Source organism: Argiope bruennichi, chromosome X2, assembly GCF_947563725.1.
Source record: "Argiope bruennichi chromosome X2, qqArgBrue1.1, whole genome shotgun sequence".
In the NCBI taxonomy this organism is placed as follows: domain Eukaryota; kingdom Metazoa; phylum Arthropoda; class Arachnida; order Araneae; family Araneidae; genus Argiope; species Argiope bruennichi.
In genome coordinates this window covers 82439394-82460745 of record NC_079163.1, presented here as the reverse complement: position 1 = coordinate 82460745, position 21352 = coordinate 82439394, and the positions used below count along the sequence as shown (strand labels likewise).

Genomic DNA, 21352 nt, shown 5'->3' with positions numbered 1-21352 from the left:
TCTCATGTCACGTTTCTACCTTATAGCTCCAACAGAGCCTCGGTACTAATCAGCATAAGATATAACAAAAAGTTAAATCTAATAAACATTTTTTAAAATTTTATTGCATCGAATTTGAACCATTTTAATGTTTTATAAAGTTATTTGAGATACAGATCTCTCATGATGTGTACAATAAGACGTCAACGCATGCGCAACGATATATCGTCGTTGGCAATTTTCGATAGAGTACCAAACGACGATATATCGTCGTTCGGCACTAAAAGGTTTAATATTACAGAATTTCAAAATCATTTGATTTAAATTTTAAAATAACTGATAACAATTAAAAAAATATTCCACATAAAGGAATTTGGTATTATTAAAAAAGTAAGATTTTGGATTTTTTTAAAATTTAAAATATTTCTAGTAAGCTAATCTGCTGCCGAAGTTACTACAAAAAATTGCAAGTTTAGTGGATTAATAATTAATTGCATATTTAATTAACTTTTGAACTTTGAAAAGTTGACTGACTTTTCTGAAAGAATAAATGTGCAAAATTTGGTTAAAATCGACCAAGTCGTTTGAGAGGAGATGTAGAACCTACATTTATACATGCATCTATAGCCACAATGTTTTTTTATTTTTTTTATTTATTTATAGTAAGATTAGAGCAAGGCATATAAATAGCAATTTGCTTTTCATAAAAGCCTTTTGATTCATAAATAGGCATTGCATCTAAATAGAGATTATAATTACTCTATATTTCACAGGTTTAATCTTTTTTAGGAATTTCTATTTTGTTAAATTATCATAAATATTCTTATCTATCTTCTATCTGTTGATCATAAATATTCTTAACTATAACGGCTTCGGAGATTTAAATTTATAGTAAAAAAGTGACTAAATTCCATGTTGATTAATTTTATTGGGCAAATATTCATTAAAAGAAATATTTATATCCTTGATTTCATATTCGACTTTTTTTTTTTTTCTTTGCAGCTAGATTTTATAAAGCGGTTTAATGGTAGACTTCGAACGGAAAAAAGCCTCCATTTAAAGAAATACTTGTAAAAATGTAGATTTTAAAGATCTATAGACTTATTCCTTTTTTTAAAAATAAATTCATAATACAGAACTGCAAATGCAAGTGCTTTTTATTCTTCAAAACGTGTTCCTAATGAAAGAAAATCTGAAAACTTATTTCTGAAGAAAATCTCAAAATTCATGATATTAAAGTTATAAAAATATTGTTTTAAAGTTTAAATTCCTAGTTTTCAATGGAATATATCAATGCTAAATTTGCATCATCATGATGAACATGCTTTACAAAAGAAGCGTTTTTAAATAAAGAAAGAAAGAAAGAAAATAAAATAAAGAAAAAAACTACATTTACGTTACTTTTCCTCATCTCAAATAATTCTTCTCAATATTTCCTGTATTTAAAAAAAATAAGTCAGTGAAATAAAAAATATATTTTAGTGGATGGAATCGCGTTTCGAAAAAGAAAATATCAAGATCTCTAAAAGAAACTCTGGTATCTTTAAATATTTGAAATTTTTTTAATTATAATTCAAATAGATATATTCATAGGATTTTCTCAAGATACGCATATTTCCATTAACTTGTTTGCTTCTGGAAATTATAAATCATGTCTCAATTATTACAGTTTTACAAGTAACAGCAATTAACTGCGTTATAAAAATATTGACATATTTGCAAGCGTTGCATGCAAATAACGATTTAAAATAATCAATGATTTTATACAAAAATAAAAAAAGAGGTTGAAGGGTAAAATATAATTCTTCAAAATTAATTCATTTAACTCATTTAAAATTTCAGAATATTAACCTATGATTTCGTAAATAAATGTAGTGAAAAAAAATCAACTTTAGAAACGTCCATGAAGTTGCACTCTTCTTATTTTCAACACGATTCGAAGATAAACGTTTACGAAAAATGAGGTGTCATCATTGTTAATAGATGCATTTAATGCATCATTAATGGAAGCATATTTTTCGGGTTTCTTTTCTGATGAATTCTAAATACTACATAATTCCATTTTGAATTATTCAATATATTTAAATATCAACCTTTTGAAAACAATGTTCTACAAGAATCCTTACAAAAATATAATAACTATCTCATTTTACTAACTTATATCTTTAGTACTTTATAATGACATAAATATAGTACTTTCTTTAACAATTAAGGAATTACGAGTAGCGAAAAAGCGGATGTGTACTTCGTATATTTAGTTGCAAACAGTACATAAATTCTGCAACTATATGGGGAGTACATATATTTTTTGATTGGTGGTTGCCTAATTTTACATCGGTTGAGTGCCTACATTACCAGTGTGTAAATCGGAAGCCTCCCTTGCAGACAGATCAGATTCAAAGCGTCCCAGTAACAGCAGAATGTCAGGTGTGACACAAACCATTCTGGATATGACAATACTTGTAAATGCACTAGCATAAAGTTGTATTATTAATCTTTAATGTGCCGCAGTCTATAATATGGCATATGCTAAAGTAAACAATTGCGCATTTCTCATTTTTTTAAGAATTCAAGTAATAATTAAAACAGATTATTTTTCGAAATGTGAACATGGGTCAATGATTCTGGAGTTGACCTGGCTACAACCTCAATTTCTGGTAACTTTTCTTTTTTGCGGATAAAATGGGATTTACGCGCTATGGTGAAACTCATAAACATAATGCATATACAGAGGCGAATGCAACCCCAGATGTGTATAAGCAAATATCAGAGAGCAAGGTTAGAAATATTCACAGCAGCCGAATAAGATGCTGTCTAATCAAAATACGAAAAGAAAACGTACTGGATTTTCCGGTAGCAGTTTCATGTAGCAGGTAGCAGGTAGCAGTTGGCTATAATGTTTCCTTTATGGTGGAAAAATTTCAATTAAAATTAAGTAACTCTATTAACCCTTTGCACTCGGAAAGATAATTCGATGCATAATTATTCACTTAATACATGGCCCTGTTTATTACACCAAAAAACAAATACAAGCAACTGTTTTAAGTCGAGAGTATCTGAAAAATGAATCTACCTCGTTTTAACCTTCTGTAGGTATTTTTAACAATTAAAATTTTAAAAAAAATGTCAAAATGGTGCACCGTCTTGAACGGTGACTGAGAGAAGACATTAAGTCTGAGTCTAGCCATTCATGTCCAATGGCCAGAGCAAGTAATCTCTTGTTTTGTTTCATTTTAATTTTAGAGGGCATCTCAAAAGCTTCATTTAGAAAACTTTCCACACATATGGTGAGTAATTCTTAACGAGAACTTTAGAGGTTATTACAGAATTATATGCTATACCTGTAATGTTGAAGAAACATCATTTTTAGAAGTCTTTTACAGTTGGGATAAATACTGTAAGTACTTTTAAAGCAACTTCATGACCCTACAAAAAGAATTTTGAAAATTCAAAATCAGTGGGAATTGGCAAATGTATGTGTGTGTGGGGGGGGGGGAGGATAAGTTGGTTCATATAAAAATACGTAAGAAAAAATGACTCTTAATTAAACATAGCAACTTATATTCTTTTATTATGTTTTGAACAAAACAACTTTAAATTCTGAAGAAAACGTGCGGAGCCTCTTGATGAATTGCTTTGCTTTGATATCCAAATCTTCCATACAAATAACAGAGTCGAAAGGAATGATAATTCTTGTATTGTACAACAAAACTAATTCCAATCGATGGCTCATATAAATAGTTTAACGTGATTTTAAAAAGATCAGGTTCGTGTTGCAAGAAAAAGCATGTTTAAATTTTAGTGAAGCAATTTTCATCTTCCTTAAAAGAATTAAAAAATAAGAAATGTCTGAAATAATACCTGTCTCCAATAATTTAATGTGGCGGACGCTAAGCATGAGATCGAAAGAAGAAAAAGATTCTTATTTTGTATTTTATTCTAAAAATGCTGGATGTTTCAGTCTACCAGTAATGGATCTCATTCTCAGTAACTATTAATATTATCTCATTATCTTCCAGATCTTTGCTATTTGGGGGTTTATTTGAGCACTGAAAATAATGCATTTTTAGTTAATTTGATTCATAAGTTTACAGATAATAAAAATTCATTCCAACAAATATTTGCATAAATGTGAATGGAAATATATTTGGCATATTATTGTTGTACGGCAATACATAAGCGAAATTATTTATGAAAAGAGAATATTAATTGACGAGTATCAAATATATATTACTTTCATATTTTTTGTGTTGTTATTGTTTGGATTGTTTCATCAAAAAGTGAAATAAAAATGAAATTTTTTTATTTGCAGACTTTAAGGCAAAATTACACGATACAATAGCTCCTTTTCATTTTTAATGAACAAAATGACTTAGAAAAATTAATTCTCTAATAAATTTATATCTATAGGACGGTTATTAAAAATTTGCACATGTGTATGCCATTAGTGATAATACCATTCAAGGATATGGAATAAAATTGTGGATGGAAGTATAAGCCAAAGAATATAAAGGGGGAAAAAACGATATAAAGAAAGACAACAACAATTGCTATGTTGACAACATTTTGAAAATTTCAATGCCATCATCTGCTTTTCTATAATTAGAATGTGATCGTCACTGTGATCATGCATAAATGAGGATGAAATGGCACAAAACGAAAAATATCGGCACTAGACAACGAAAGAATGTAAACAACAGTAACGTTCACCAAAAATCAGATTTCATTACAATTGATGCCATATTTCCTACCATGACTTTGACTCTGAACTCATCCTGCAGTGGTGTAGCAACGTCGGGGGAAAATGGTAGGGATATTAATGTACCAGGGTGCCACACTTGAGAAGCACACCGATGATAGAATAAATTAGTTCAATTCTATATCGTCAAATACGATGAGGTGAGGTAAGGTGAGTAAGTGGGAAAGTACAAATACGAAACAGAAGACTCAGCTCAGCAAAATGTAGCATTATTGCAAATAATATCCAAATAAAACATTTGAATAATTAAGATTAAAATACAATGATAAAGTTAAATGTAAACCCTTATTTAAGTAAATATAATCTGCATTTTCTTTTTGTGTGTATAAAAACTTTTTCAAACTTACAGAGAGATCGAAATATTAAAGTAAAAACGTCAAGACAAAATTATTATTTTAAATTTATTTAAAAATAACATTAAACTATTTGCGAAGCTATACACTACGATGTTTTAGTCAATAGATAATACTATTTCTGGTTTCTGATAATAAATAAAAACCTACCTATTTGTAAATCAAAATGCAAACATTACAAACATGAAATTAAACCGTTTCAGCTCAGAGTTTTCGATCACAACTCTATCAATGCTGTTAAAATATATAAAAGCATCATTTTTTCCCTAACTTGACCCATAAAATAAACTTCACATTATTATGACATGCTATGCAGAAACGGTAGAAATGAGCTAATTTACTAAACATTTCTGTACTATATCAGTCATACATCAGAAAACAAAAGTATCATATGGGGAGATTAATATTTTATTATACATCACTGACGTTCCACCATGAACGACACACAAGAGTATACAACAAAAGTGACGACATCAAATTTGGGTCAGCAGTGGATCAAAGGCACTAAATCTTCATCCACTATGACTAAAATATGTACAAAAATAGTCACTGCAGTTTATTTAACAATACATTTGACAACCAGCGCCACAGTAACATCTCCAGAATACATAAAGTGATAATGATGAAGACTGTAGTTAAAATACTGACAAAGCAATTACATATAATCACCAATAAGTTGGTAGCTTGAGTTTTCACTAGTATACATTGTGTATCTAACACATTCATATTGTAAAAAAAAGCATAACATGATACAGATGAAGTACTAAAAATGATTGAAACAAAAAAAAATCTTTTACAAATTACTAACATACACAAATGATAAACTAAACAAAATTTCAGAGAAAGCCCATTAATAGTATCTGCAAGCATGGATATTTTTATAAATGAAAACTGAAAATGCTTTTTTTTTTTCGTCAAGGCTCAGGTAGAATTAATTTTCTGATTGGTGATAAAACCAAAAAATAGAATCTTAATCAAATCATTTTTCCATATACATTGAAGACAAATATTACAAATACATTTACAAAGATAATGTAGAAGGGAAGAAATACTAAAAACTCCATGCTTTATTAAAAATGTATACTAGTTTTTCCTATCCAAACCAAGTTTTAGAAATACAAAGAAAAAATAAGACTTGCTTGTACTAAGCAATAAAAACTATAATCTAAAATAATCCTAAATATAGAATTTCTTTTTTATTTTGTTTAAAGCAGAACAGAAAAGCTTCTATTGCTTGATATCAATTTTCTAATTAACATCAAAGCAAATTATAAATAAAGAAAATTTTGCGAACTAAATAAAATACAGTGAAGGAATGAAGATATTGACATATATATTTATAACAACGTTCACAAACACAAGTTAATTAAAATTGGTCTCCTTTACAATAAAAGATATCTAAGATTATTGGAATTAAAACACTGAAAATCCTGATATAAATCAGTTTTATTATACCAGAAAAGAATTATATAGCATGCAGTACATTTATGAGATACATACATGAATCAAATATACGGAAAACAGATTTCTGCCTTTAAATTATTTTTTAATATCCCCCACCTGTAAAAATTAATTTTAACGAATATCCATTTTAAAATATGTTTAAATTTACCAGAAGAAAGAAAGTATAAATAATTGAAACATATAAATCCATATTTATACCAGAGAAGTCATTAAAAAAAAAAATAGAGCAAAATTTCTGAATAATATACACATCTTTAAAAAATATATTTTAGGTGAATAATTATGAAATTCTTTGAAATTATATGGTGTATATATATTAAGGAATTAAAGCTGTGAATAAAGAAACAATACTTATACAAAAATGAAATTTTTCAGTTCCTATTAAAAGTAGCTATAAAAATCAAGGTGTAATACACAAATCTCTTATTTAAAAAAAAAAATGTAAAAAGTTCTAATTTTAAAAACTATGCATGCAAGTTTGATATATATTTAGTACTGACCAACATATAATACACATATTTTTTAAGCTGTATGATCTTGAATTATTTGAGAAGAATAATGAGTGAAAACCAAGGATGAAAATATGTTTCAATAATAAATAAAATATGAAGGGTAAAATTTATCGCAACATAGAAATAAATTTGTGTTCTTAAGTAAAAACACATTTGAAAGCAACTAATGGAAGTGTTAAATTATTAAATTTAATAAAATAATTAAAACTAATAAACTTTTTGCAGTTATTTGAAAATATGTTTGTTCTCATGTTAATCAATAATAACAGACTATTAAATATCTATTTTCAATTTAAATCCACATTTAAATGATAATAAACTGGAAAATAATTTTACATTCTATAAAGTACAACAATAGATTAGAATATATTCATAAAGACTTTAAACTGTTAATACATCCATGCTTAAAACATTATTAAGCAAAATATTTTGCAGACCTTCTGACATTTCAAGTCCAAGTGGTATATGTATATCGACATATATATGTATATATATATAAGTTACTTATATTCAAACACTGACAATGCTATGACAAATTTTTAAAGAACCATTTCAAATATTGAAAAAGAATTTCATTAAATTATACACTGAATTTTTTACATTTTTATAAATGACAAGAACCACTACACACACAAAAGGATACAAGAACAATTATAACACTACTTTAACAGCTACAGAATAAAAAAAGAGAGAAAAGTTATTTGGCACTATTCCTCAATATTGCACCACATACTACATAATCAAGAAGGAATGATATATAATATTTGGGATCATTTACTAATTGGACCCTTTTGACTGACACTTTACATTTCTTGATATTTATTGATAAATTAATGAAACATAAAACAATTTTTATGACAGTCATTCATTCTGAATGAGCAAATCTACCAATATTTCGAGAGAAAACCATATTTTACAATTTTTTAACAATCTGGACAGAGCAAGTATTTCATCAAAATATAGTTATTCGCAGCTGATAATAAAAAGTAAGCAATTTCAAAACGATAATTTATAACTCGCACTGGTTGTATATTTGAAATGCTTCAGAAGGCACATTTAAAAGTGCTCTGCACCGGCAAAGTTATCACATTGATGTTTGACATCATTTTAAACTATATCACTAAGACAAAATGAGACAAAAACAATAAATATTTTATAGAGAAGCAAACACATTAAACACAATTTTGATTGTTTTAATGCCAACAAATACCGTTTTTAACAGTTGGCACAAATATTGTATATAAGAGCACCTGTTTATCAATCCATATGGCGATACTTGTGGGAAGACATTTGAGAAAGGCCTAAAACAGCATGTTGACATTTAAGACAATGATAATGAGTTTGCTTTTGATTATGATTACAGTTAGTTACATTACAACTCTGAAACTGAGTATATTTTTCAAATCCAGCAGCATAGATACTGTCCATTTTCGCATGCTGTCTACGATGAGCAACAACTTTATTAGTATCTGTACACACAAAATCACACTTTAGGCAATGAAAATGAGATGATTTGTTCGCCATAGCACCTAAAGTATTAGCATACATACATTCAGGTCGCCCACAATTTACATTTGCTCTATACTGCTGAAAATCACCACCCATCAAAGTATCTAATCTTTCATGTCTAGCAGTATGTTGCACAAACCTAGTTTTGTCGCAAAAGCTGTAGCCACAATCTTTCCTCATGCAATGAAAATGAGTTTGATGCTCGCGATAGCCACAAAGAGTATAGCCACAATCCTCATTGAAACGGCATCTAGAATATCCTTCAGGTACAGGTTCATCTTTCAGGATGCGTAGAGCTGCCAGTTTCATTTTCTTAACTTCGTTACTCTCTTCTAGTTTCAGAGGGTATTGTCTTTTTATATCTGCAAACTTATTTCCACCTTCGGGTCCGTCCATCAGAGCACTGTAATCAACTTGTGGTGAACCATAGTAGTTGTCACTGCTAGTCGGAATCTGGTTGGTACTACTGACACCAATACTGCACTTCATGGTTGGTTGAAAGGGCGAGCTGCTGGATGATACAGATTGCCAACTAAATAGCTGATGAGAAGAAGAAACTTGCTGTTCATCTGCATAATACATATGGAATAAAATGAAATACAATTTGACATGGTTAGTTTTTTAAAGGTATGTTCAAACTTTTATGTTTATGTTAGTTTTAAAATTCAGAAGAAAATTTTAAAAATATTTTAAGAAAATTTAAAAAATATTTTAATTAATGTGTAGAAATTTAAAAATACGACTTCATTTATATGCATCTGTTTTTTTAAACTATTTTATATACTTTAAAGATTAAGGGGTTACATTACATTCAGCTACCCTCTTTAACAAATTTAATTAACAAAGTATGCACTTACACATTTGATTTCAAATCATAGGGATATGCAAGTTTAATTCAAATTAATTTTCAATAATTTGAACAAGACAATCATAATATAAAAGACTTTAAGCATCATAATACTAAATATCAACGAAAATTAAGTTCGTTTTGATAAGTAATTAAAAAAACATTAGAAATTTTCCCGAAAAAAATAAATTTATTTACAAATTTAACACCAAAAACTCCTCCATAAGTGAAATTTTATGATTCAAGAAGACAATGGCAATCGCATATACTGTAAAGGACAGAAATGAAACTATGATGTATTATCTAGAAAAAGAACTTTGTGCTGCCCAAAAGCAACTAAAATTTATTGTAACACATATTTCAATTACTGTACCTCACATGGTTGTCAGGGGTAAATGATGCTATTAACATAATTTAGCTTTGTTCCCATTAAAAGATGCAAAACTAAATGCTAAAATTTTGATCTGGGGGTGGTTCAAAACTGGTCTCTAGTATGAATAAACTGCACTCAGGCATTAGTATTTTACTCCCCGCAGAAAGAATTAAAAAAATGATGACAAAGTATATATCTTGTAATATCTTATATAAACAGAGAAGAAAAATAGAAGAATATCGCCAAGGAGACAGTACGTTCTTCGCCGTAATTGCTTTTTTTATTCATATGCAATGTATGAAACAACGATCTGGTCGGAGATATCTCTGGTCTGCTAATGTATCCAATGTAAATTGAATAACAGTCATTGTAACAGCATGGAGGCAGGAATTAAGGTTCAGTTCTCATGATCATCAGAGGCCTTGCTACGCACCTTCAAATAGGAAATACTCCTCATTATAGATACAGCAGTAACTCGACTCCGATGCCTCTGGTGGGACTGTATGTAACAATAATTTAACATCGCGATGCAATCTTAATACTGGCACTTAGGTCATGTACACCCTGTTTGCTACACCACTGCTAAGATAATTAAGATTGCAATAATATGAATATTTCATGGCTTATGCCTGTAGTGAAATACAGAAAATAATTCATTCTCACACATTTATTACTTAAGAAATGAATACTAGGTGATAACAAATAAGCTATAAGGTGATCTGACTTATAATCAGTTTCAACATTTAAAGAATGCTTTAACATTAAAAGAATTTTTTAAAGCCATATTTACAATAGAAAAATGAGTATGCATAATCTCTTTAAGCAATTTCATGAACATTTTACAGCTTTAAGTTTGCTCAAAAACTTAAGCATCCATCGTCTAAATGTTAATTCAATTATTTCAATTCATAAATGATTATACCACAAATTATGGAATAAATAATAATTACCTAATGATTCCTTTGGTTCTTCTGATTTGATGTATAAAGGTCCATTTATAGGAGACCGTTCATCTATATCGCTTATATCTTCCGTATCCATTTCATCTTCATCTGGACTGGGCGAAGAAGTAGACATTTTAGAATAGCCAGGTGGGTAAACTGGAATGGGGTTTGGCGCACCTGGATGTTTAAGAACATGTGGTTGAAGGCGTGAAAATCCAGAAAATGCCTGTAATTATATTAATATGAAAAATCAAATACTAGAGGAATGCAAAACAAATTATAATATAAATAATACTGCAAAATAAAATAAATTCAAATATAAGAAATACATAAAAAATTATCTTTAAAAATTTGAAATACTGAAAATCATTTCTTTAATAATGTGAGAATGTTGATAGTTTCATTTAAAATTAAATCTTCGGCAAACCTATGAATCTGTTCATACTCAATTTTTAGCATGAGTATATCCATAATTTTAACAATTGTAATGATATATGAATCATTAATATTCTTTGAACTAGAATACATCATCACATCACCCCCCCCTCCACGAAATGAAAGAAAGTACGAACTTGACTTGTAAAAAGTAACTTGTTACTCTTCTAAAATTAAAAATAAAAGACAAATCAAGTCAAGAACAAAAGTATTATTAGTAGTACAAAATATTAAAGCCTATATTAAACTATAAAATCTATCTACATATACACCAAGTTAGATTTTACAAACAATTTACTTTATTGAAAGCTTAATTCACCATTAATTAGTTTTATACTAATATACACTGATTCATTTAGCAATTTAAAAATTTATGCCTCTCACTGATATTGTTTCTTTAACTTAATTTCCCTCCAATCCTAAAATTCAGTTTCTTTTTTCATTTCTTTTCAAGTACAAAGAATAAATGTTTTTTGGAAGTTTCATTTTGATCTTAATAATTATAAAAATAAAACACAGTGGTATACTGAATTACTAAAGAACGAATTAAGCATCGATATTTACTTAAAATCCTGAGCTAGATGAATACTTAAATTGTATTTAACCCTGTTGTATATATACAGCATTCGGACTCAAAGATATAAGTAAGGAATATATCTAACCCCGCTACTTACAAAATTCCTTGAGGTGAAATATATAGTTTTTTATAAGTATTACTTTATTAGGGTTACACCCACCCACCCCCCACCTTTAGATGAAAATATATATCTGCAGCAACAGTCAACAGACTTCAAAATGTAAGATGCACTCATATTTTATGATATATACAGATTTAGAATCAAAATTTCTTTAAAATGAGAGGATAAAATAAATCGGTACGAATTTTTGAAAATAACTAAAAACAAGAACTGATGATTTTATTCAGTGATATATATAGTACACTTTATCTTACATTCACCATCAAATATATTGCTTCAAAATACTTAGGTTGAATAACAAATATTCATATTACATATAAAAAGTTCTAATCGCCAATGTGTTACGTATATTTAGATCTATTACATCATTATTAAGGACAGGGCCCCGATTTTCTTAGTTTTAATGAGAAAACAATCTTGGCTCTCTTTTTTAATTTTAAGGACTAGAATAGATGTCTTACAGGAAATGTTTTTGAAAATAAAGAAATGTTATAATTTTTTGCAAGCAACTAATTTGCTGTTAATGTTTTAGGGGGGACTGGGTGGGGGAAGGGTAGAAGAGATTACGAAGAAAACTTACTTGGTTGCAAATATTGCAGTGGAAATGATCACGTTTCTTTAATTTACAAAATGGTCGAGCACAACTTTGTTGTGGGCTGTATAAAATATGTTTTTCGGTACCCTGGAAACTGTTTCTGTAATTTGGTCCTGGCTGAAGTAACAGCTTGCTTAAAGGTTGTTCATTCACATCTGTGTTTGGATAAAATGAGCTTTCACTTTTTATATTATTCACAGTATCACTATTATTTTTTTCATCAGACTGTTTGGAATATTGTTGGTGATTAGGTGAAGAGTTAACAGATGTTGGTGTAGTTTGAGAAGATGTCTGATTAGTAGAAAATGCAGACAACGGATAAAATGTACCAGCAGCCTTAACTATAGTTGTCTTTGGTGCAGACGAAGATTCAGATGATACTGTTTTGATGACAGAAGAGCATCCTTCATATGCAAAATTTTCTTGAGCTTCATCATTGGAAGAAGAAAACAATTTCTTTTTTGGAGATGGTGGCATATAATTATTTAATCCATCTTGCTCCTTATGCTTTTGTTCATGAACAGTCATGGTACTGTAGCGAACAAAAGAATAGTTACAATTGGGTCGAATACAATGGAAATGTCGATTTATTTTATTACTGTGACAATTTTCAAGTCTACAGTCTACACTGCGATCAAAGAACACAAAGCCATCCATGATATCTATATTATCATGGAAGTCCTTAGAGTGAAGTAAAAGAATATCCCTGCGATCTGTCACATAATAACATCGTGGTTGTGTACAGTGGAAATGATGCTTTTTGTAAAAAGTACAATATTCATCTGGACATGGCATATTTTCATGAAAGACATAAAATCCTTCTTTAACCTAGAAATAAAGGGAATAAATGATTACAGTAAAACAAAGCAAAATACTAATATATATATATATATATATATATATATATATATATATATATATATATATATATATATATATATATATATATATAATTTTTTGAGAGAAAATTACAAATTAATTTGAATTAATAATATTCAAAAAATAAAAAACCAACAATTAACAGTTACATTTAAATTATTTGATTATTGTAATGTATTTTTAAAATAATTAAATAGTGATATTTTAATATAAGACACTGGTGTACACAGTAATTAAATAATTTCATGGATCACCTCCATTCAAGAAGGATAATTTTTAAGAGGAGGTCATAAATTTTATTACATATGAATTAATTATGAATTTCCAAGGTTAGAGAAATTAAATATTCGAAGGAAAATTAACAAAGTCGCGAAATTTGATGGGTCTCTGCCATAAGTAAAAAGTGCTCCAACGAGAAAATTACAAAATATAAAAGTAGTAAAAAAGGGTTTCCCAATATAATAAATTACTGTTTCTAGTACTTTTGTCCATGATTTCTATCTTAAGATGCAGGACTGAAATCATTTTTATATATTATATTAAAATCTAGTTTTCTTTTTCCGGTTTTCCCAATAATACAGATAGGAAATGAGATTCTATAAGGAATCAAAATTGCCATCCAATGTTTTAGAAATGGCAAATTTAAGTCAGACTATTTATGATTCCCAATTTATCTACATTACAGATTATTTCTATAATATTTTTGAAGCAAAGTAAATCTATAAAAAAATGACCCACATTAAAAGTAAATCAGATTATTAAAAGGTAATCATAACAATAAATATGAAAATATTATTCAAAGACTTCATAATACAATCAAAGTACAAAAAGGTATTATATAGAGCCTTTACGACAACCATAATAATCGGCAATTGATGTTTTAAAGAATTTCATAAATGGATCAAAATATTAGTGGCAAATTACACATCTCAGTTCAGTTCAATACACACTATTTCTTTTTATTTCAAAAATGTAGGTAAAATCGTACAATTTTCACGAGGTTTGATAGTGTGGTTTTTCAATGCAAACAATGGATGGAACAATTTACAATGAACAAATAAAGCAAAATATTTTAGATACAGACGTTTAAAGAAGAGAAATTCCAATAAATGAATTATAATAGTAGATTCAATGGCATTATTCCAAGAGTTTTTCACGCAGAAAAATTGAATCGCATGCTTTGCAACAAGTTTTATGTAGGTTCAGAGAATATTGGCCAAGCTAGGAGAATTTCATTTCGAACATATACAATTAATAATAAATAGTTTGCAATAAATAGTTTATTTTCTCACACATTTTCGCCAAAATTGTAAATTGAGTGTTTACAATTCAGTCAAAACTATTTATGAAAACAGCTCAATCCTAAGAAATATTAACACTAATGATTAAATAAAAATCGTAATTCGAAGATGGAATGATATCTTAATATCACAATATTATAAATATGAATGGATCTCAGTGCAAATGGATTTCCAACAGGGCGATAAATTACAAATCAATAAATATCAAATAAGTCGCCTAAATGAACAGAATTATTTAATGAAAAATCTTTTGATCATGATTCATTTAAAATGGAAATATAAAATATATTTTATCTGTTTCCACTTAAATTAAAATATCCTAATTAATCCACTCACTACTAAACAAATAACCATCTAATGATCATAGCATTCTTTTTTTCAACTTTAAAAAAATAAATCAATAACAGATCATCTAAAACCAGAATCGAAAAAATAGAGGAAGCGTGAATCAAAAACAATTTTCACAACAATTAAGCATTACTATCAACTATACATAGCTACACATGCCAACTTGATTCTGATAGTTAAACACCAGAAAAATAGTCGTTATAAAATAAATCTTTTCATTAACAATGCATCTTTTCTGTATGAAAAAATGGATTAATCATTACATTTAAAATGACCCAAAAAATTCTAAACTGAAATATTAAAAAAAATTACATTTTAAAAGCTTTTCCTTAAAATACTTATATCAGCTGAAACCAACGCGCACACGATACAAGGGTTTGTATACCTTAACGACCTTTCTGTCCAGAAAAGGGAATATGACGATCTTATTGTTATTGGTTAAATTGTAAACGAGCAAACGAACAATAATAATGTTCCCTTGCTGAACTCTGCATATTAACTAATTCGGCCAAGAAAAATTTGCTCGTCATGCCTTTTAAAATGAAGCCAAAAGAACAATAAGGACAAAATTAATAAGGACAAATGATAAGAAAAATTCTCGTTTGCTCACGGTCTAGAAATCCAAATTACATAATGGATTGTTAAACGGTTATTGAAACTATTTTACATTTGAAATCTCAGAAATTTCACAAAAAACTTTCATTAATTGAATGAATATAAAAACATACCTCTGGCTTAATTTGCTCATGAATATCTTGATGCAAAGGAGGTGATGGCATTGCTGAGTTATTATTTTCTTGCTTTTCTAAAAGAGGCGGAGGGGGAATTTCTAACATATTAGAAGAAGATGGAAATAAACATTGCCCAAGTCCTGTAACAGGTATTAATTGTGGAATAGTTGAAGGCGTTGACATCATAGTGACTGGAGGTGGTGGAAGGAGAGACAGAGCATTATAAGCAGACGTAAATGGGCCGAATGATGGAGGAAAATTATGATGAGGAAGCTCTGTTGTTTTAGGAAGTTTAAAACTTGTGTAAATAGCTTGAGGTAGATGAGAACCCATGGGAAACTGAAAAATATCAAGAAATGTTACTTTTATACACGAAAACTTATGAATATATACATTAAATGAATTATTATCTTTTTACACGAGTGCTTATAAAAAAGCTTTACCTACATTTCGAAAAGCTTTGTATTTCTTGTTTCCTTTATAGCCCATAGTTAATGAAAGTTATTTGCCATCACAGATTTTTCAAGAAATATTGTAATATGGTATTAATTTTACAGAGGCACCATGAATTTTCAAGATATCCAAAAAAAAAAAAAAAAATCAAATAAATGAACAGAATTTAGGTTATTCATTTCAAGACAATTTTAAAATAATCTAAAAAAATGGTGATAATGTGTTCTTGGTGTGGATTTATTTTACTTGTTAATATAAATAGCGTGTCGTTCATTACCATTAAATCTATTAAGATCTAAAGCAATAAGACAGCTGTGGGTAGAAGTCAATTTCAAACTGGGATTTTATTTAATTATAGACATTTTAATTAAAAGCAGGTTTCATACCTAATAATAAATATAAAAAAATAACGTTTAATGTTTGTAAAGTGCGAACCACTTGATAAAATTCTATGCTTAAAATCACAGCATGATGGCAAATTTTTCCATTATTGCAGCAACAATTTGTTTTTCTCATTTTATTTTTGTTGTTATTTGTTCTCATTTTATTCATCCAAAATTAAAAGCACAGGAAATAAATACTGAATTTCAATGATTTCGCCCATACCCATATTTTAAAAGTCATAAATTTAAAATAATAATAAGAATGCTACAACTGACAAGTTAAATTAATATTTTCTAAAAACTTCTATAAATTATTTTTATTACCTCAATGAGACGATTTTTTGGCGGACGGCCTCTCTTCCTTCTGAACATACTATCCATGACAGACGTAACACCACTGGAAGATGGTGGATGCTCCTTTGGCGCACTAAGCTTTCGTGAGTACTTATGAATTTTGTAGTGATCTAATCTTCTAAATGGGTTATCATCACTGCTGATAACTTCTTGGCAATTTTCCTATAACAGACGTAAGTATGAATAATTTCTGAAATCAATCATCAAACATTGTATTAAGGTAAGATATTGCATTTAAAAGACCACATCATACAAATATAAACATTAACTTACCTTTCAGAACAATGACATTAAAAAGAAATTAAACATATTAATTTATTATAGAAAAATAAATGTTCATACCTTTTCCATTTCCATGATATCCCATAATCAACTGAACAATAAAAAAGAAAGACACGAAAGTGATTTCACTTACCTTTTAACTATCAGACACAATACGGGGATCGGAATTACGATATTTTTAAACCCAAGATATCCATATATAAATATTTATAAAAGCATGGAATATCACATGCATTGTCTAATCAATGGTTTGATGAGGAAATTAAATTAACTTTAATAATGGTATTCCTTACCCATTTGCAATGGTAGTGTTTTTCTTTGGCTTTATAGTGACAGTCAGGGGGACAAACGCCATTTTGATCAATTTCAACTACAGTGTAGAAAGATTTGGTTACTTGTTCCTGGTATTCATGATTGCTGAAAAGGATATTAAAATCATTAACTTCATTCGATTTCGGAAAATTTGACAAAATAATATAGAAAAATGAAGCAGTTTTCCACTATTGAAATTAACTAACCATACAGCAAAACTTTAAGAAGTATGTCTTTTTTCTAGTTCTTTATGTTTGTATTTTACATGATAGTGTGCACACTCCTTGAAAGGATAGTAAAATTTTGGGGTCCGTTTCGAAAACCGAAAATTTTGCGTTGAAGTTAATGATATAAAAATCCTTTTATGGTTTATAATGAAAACTCTCAGAAAATCAGAATATGATTTCAATGGTCTTATTTTGGTTTCAAAATCGAAAAATAATTTTGAGTTTTATAATTTTAATGAATAAACTTACCCATACAACATAAATACGAATTTTATTTTCCAATCTTTTATATGATCACTTATAAATGTAATCATAACTTAAAAACAAATGCATACCTGTTGTAAAGAGCAACCATAAACTGATGAAATTACAGGAGCTCTGATCTTCTGACTAAAATGAATAATTTGCCTTATAATAAAATTTTCTTTTAATCTTCACGCAATAACTTACCTTACTTTAATAACAAAAACAATTTTTTTTAAAAAAAATCCCGCAAGGGTGTGCACAACTTCATTGTAAATGAATATATTTAAAGAACTAATAGAAATGTTGGCGTATGGATAGTTTTATTTACATAAACTAAAACTGACTTCTCAAAATTAATACATTAGCTACAACAAACAATAAAAACAAATTAATATATCAAGTCAATACACAATTTAAAATTTGAAAATTATCGAACCCATAACTTTAAATAATGCATTTCATTAAAAAATAAATTCATGTAAGTTCATACCAAGCATGTTCTCTCACTCCTAGTATATCTTTAGCTCTAAATGTCATACTGCAATTATCTGTTGAACAATGAAAATGATCTTTGTACAGAAATTCGCATTGTTGCTGGCACACTTCATTCGAACCAAATCTACACAAAAATATTCAGGTTAGCAAGAAGAGAAAGGAGCAATTTTTGCAAAGCAAGACAAATATAAAGAAACAATTATTACACTGAAAAATAAATATACCTAGTCAAATAAATTTTCCATAAATCTTCAGAATCCTTTGGATGATCCACACTTAAATCAACAGCTGAATTTTCTTCAGATATACTAACATTATCACCAATAATGTTAGATGATGATAAAACATCATTTTGTGAAGTAAGGTTTGGCCCAGAAATATTATTCATATCTGCCATACTATATATACATTCTTTCTTATCTGTCTTAATAGAATAGCAATTTGATAGCAATCCATCATCAGAACTGAAGCTATTCATATAACCAGAAGAAGAAAGCGAAGTTGGCATAGACCCAGGAGCAGGGCTTGAAGAAGATTCTCCAGATGAAGGCTAGAGAGACATACATGAATATTTAGTTTTACATAAAAAGAAACTGGCGCATTATTAATTATATATATCATATATACGAAATGAAAAATCGCACCTTAATTACATCAAATTAACACTAAAGAATGAAGACTTTGACTCTAAAATAAAAATGTCCAGGTCCACACACATTTAATATTATAACATACTACAAAATGAAATTTTACGAATGGAAATAACAATATGCTGATTGCATTGTAATTTAGCACCAGTAGCGTACCTGATTATCCATAAAAGTAATATGTATTAAATTTTTGAAGCTTCAAGAAAATCTACGATTCAGAACTTCGTAGCACCAATGTTTCACAATATATAAGAATACAAGTTCAGAAATAATTTAATTTAAGTTTCAATTATTAACATGCTTTTAATAATTAGACTGCCTTCCCTTTGATAAGACTGTAACCAATCATTTTCTTAAATGAAGGGGAGAGAAAGCGAAGGTTAGAAGTAAAATAAGGCTTGAAGAGAAAGTTATTTGTTAATAATAGAATTCTTGCATCGTTATAAGAGTTTAAATAATTTTCAATTTTACTATATTTCACAAATTGTAAATGATCAATAAATAAACATATGATCAATAATGAAGTAACTTTATTTCTTGGAATAAAATTCTTAGCTTATAAAAATTTAATTTTAAAGTATTCAGAAATTTCTATGGGTATAACTACTCACAGATGTGACCTCTTTTTTTCTATGCAATCAGATAAAAATTGTCCATTGAGCTCAGTATGGAGATTTGTTAATCCGTACTAAATTACACAGTTTGAAAAAAAAGAAAAGTATTCAAATTTCAAAATTTGCTTAGTGTTGGACCCTTTTTACAATCTATACCACCGATTCCAATATTGCTTAATCTTTTCAAAATTAATGGACATTTATCATCATTTCTAGTCTAATCTTTAATTCTACATTAGTCCCTCATCATTTCTAGTCTAATCTTTAATTCTACATTAGTCCCTTCAAGATAAACAAACAAAAATTATGGTAACTTTTGAAATCATTACAACAAAAGAGTAAAGTTTAAAAAATACTGGAATACTGATAGTATAAATTCATCAAACATGTAACATATCATAACAAGCATTTATTGTGAGCAAACATTTAGCTTACAATACAAATAATTCCATATAATATCCAAAATCTCAACAGAAATACGCAATAATAATAACAATATTGAATAAGAAAATTAATAACTGAACAGATTGCTCAAAAAATATATAATTTGTTAGAAATTAAGTTATTTTTACCCATAATTTTAATAAATTTACTTAAAGTTTCGAGTGGCAGCATCACTCACATTCTGCTGTATCTGCATATAAAGAAAATTAATGATCTTCATGAAATCATTACCTGAATAAAATTCTTATCATTAAAATTGTATTAAAAGAATTTATTTATTATTTCAATATAGTTTTAAAGTACACATTATCAGATTTTTATAAAAACGATTTAAATGATTATTCTTTTTCATAATGCATTTTTTATCTTGGAAATATTAAGCCGGACGTATAAAAAAATACAAATATGAATATTACTTGTTTTTAATTATTTTGCTGAAACAGTTTATCACTCTTTATTTATTATACGTTGACACTTAAGTGTATTCAATAACAAAATAACGAGTAATAAATGAAATCAATTCTTTTAAAATCTCATAAATCATGTGGCATGATTAAACAGTTAGGAAAATATAAACTTTTAAAATATATTTGTGAATATATTGTGAATTAATATTTGTGAAAAACTCATTATCCCATGAACTAGAAAAGGTTTACTCTCAATTTTTAAATAAATAAAACTTACAGGCTCTGCGAGAAAGGATTGGGACATTCCACCTGCTTCAGTTAAAGTTTTCATCATACTTTGGGCTAATTTAAATTTTCTATATGCAAGTTCCGTATCTCGCCTTTCATGTTTCCGTTTATGTGAATATAACTGACCACTAGAATGCAGAACATAAGTACATCCTGAAAGAAAAGAATGCAAATTATTTACAAAAACAAACGAAGACACAATGGAACATTAATTTTAATGAAAGGTTAATTTACCAGGGCGTATGCAATGAATGTGGTTGCAGACACGCGAAAAACGGCAATTTTCGAAAGTACAGTGTTCATGCTTCATAAATTTTTTGAATCCGTCTTTATTCAGTTGTTCATCTTTAATATGATATGTTTTGTGTTTTTCTGAAACATTTACAAAATAAAGAATTAACATAGTTGAAATAAGAAAAATAAAATACTTTGTAAATAACCTAATACCCAAATATATAAGCATTTATTAT

General features: G+C 28.2%; 1 protein-coding gene across 4 annotated transcripts in view; it reads right to left on the bottom strand.

The window, feature by feature from the left end:
- Nucleotides 1–5481: 5481 nt before the first annotated feature.
- The window catches only part of LOC129961100 (zinc finger protein castor homolog 1-like), a 497172-nt gene continuing 481301 nt past the window's right edge, over nt 5482–21352 (bottom strand). For 3 of the 4 annotated variants that reach the window (XM_056074923.1, XM_056074922.1, XM_056074924.1), the window contains 10 exons: nt 21117–21254; nt 20872–21035; nt 18704–19029; nt 18475–18603; nt 17493–17616; nt 16888–17079; nt 15725–16066; nt 12454–13296; nt 10747–10966; nt 5482–9145 (listed from right to left, as the gene is read on the bottom strand). In XM_056074923.1, coding sequence (XP_055930898.1) covers nt 8325–9145; nt 10747–10966; nt 12454–13296; nt 15725–16066; nt 16888–17079; nt 17493–17616; nt 18475–18603; nt 18704–19029; nt 20872–21035; nt 21117–21254 — 3299 coding nt within the window. In that variant the 3' untranslated portion in view covers nt 5482–8324. The remainder of the gene's footprint in view (nt 9146–10746; nt 10967–12453; nt 13297–15724; nt 16067–16887; nt 17080–17492; nt 17617–18474; nt 18604–18703; nt 19030–20871; nt 21036–21116; nt 21255–21352) is intronic. The other variant, XM_056074925.1, reaches the window with a different exon arrangement.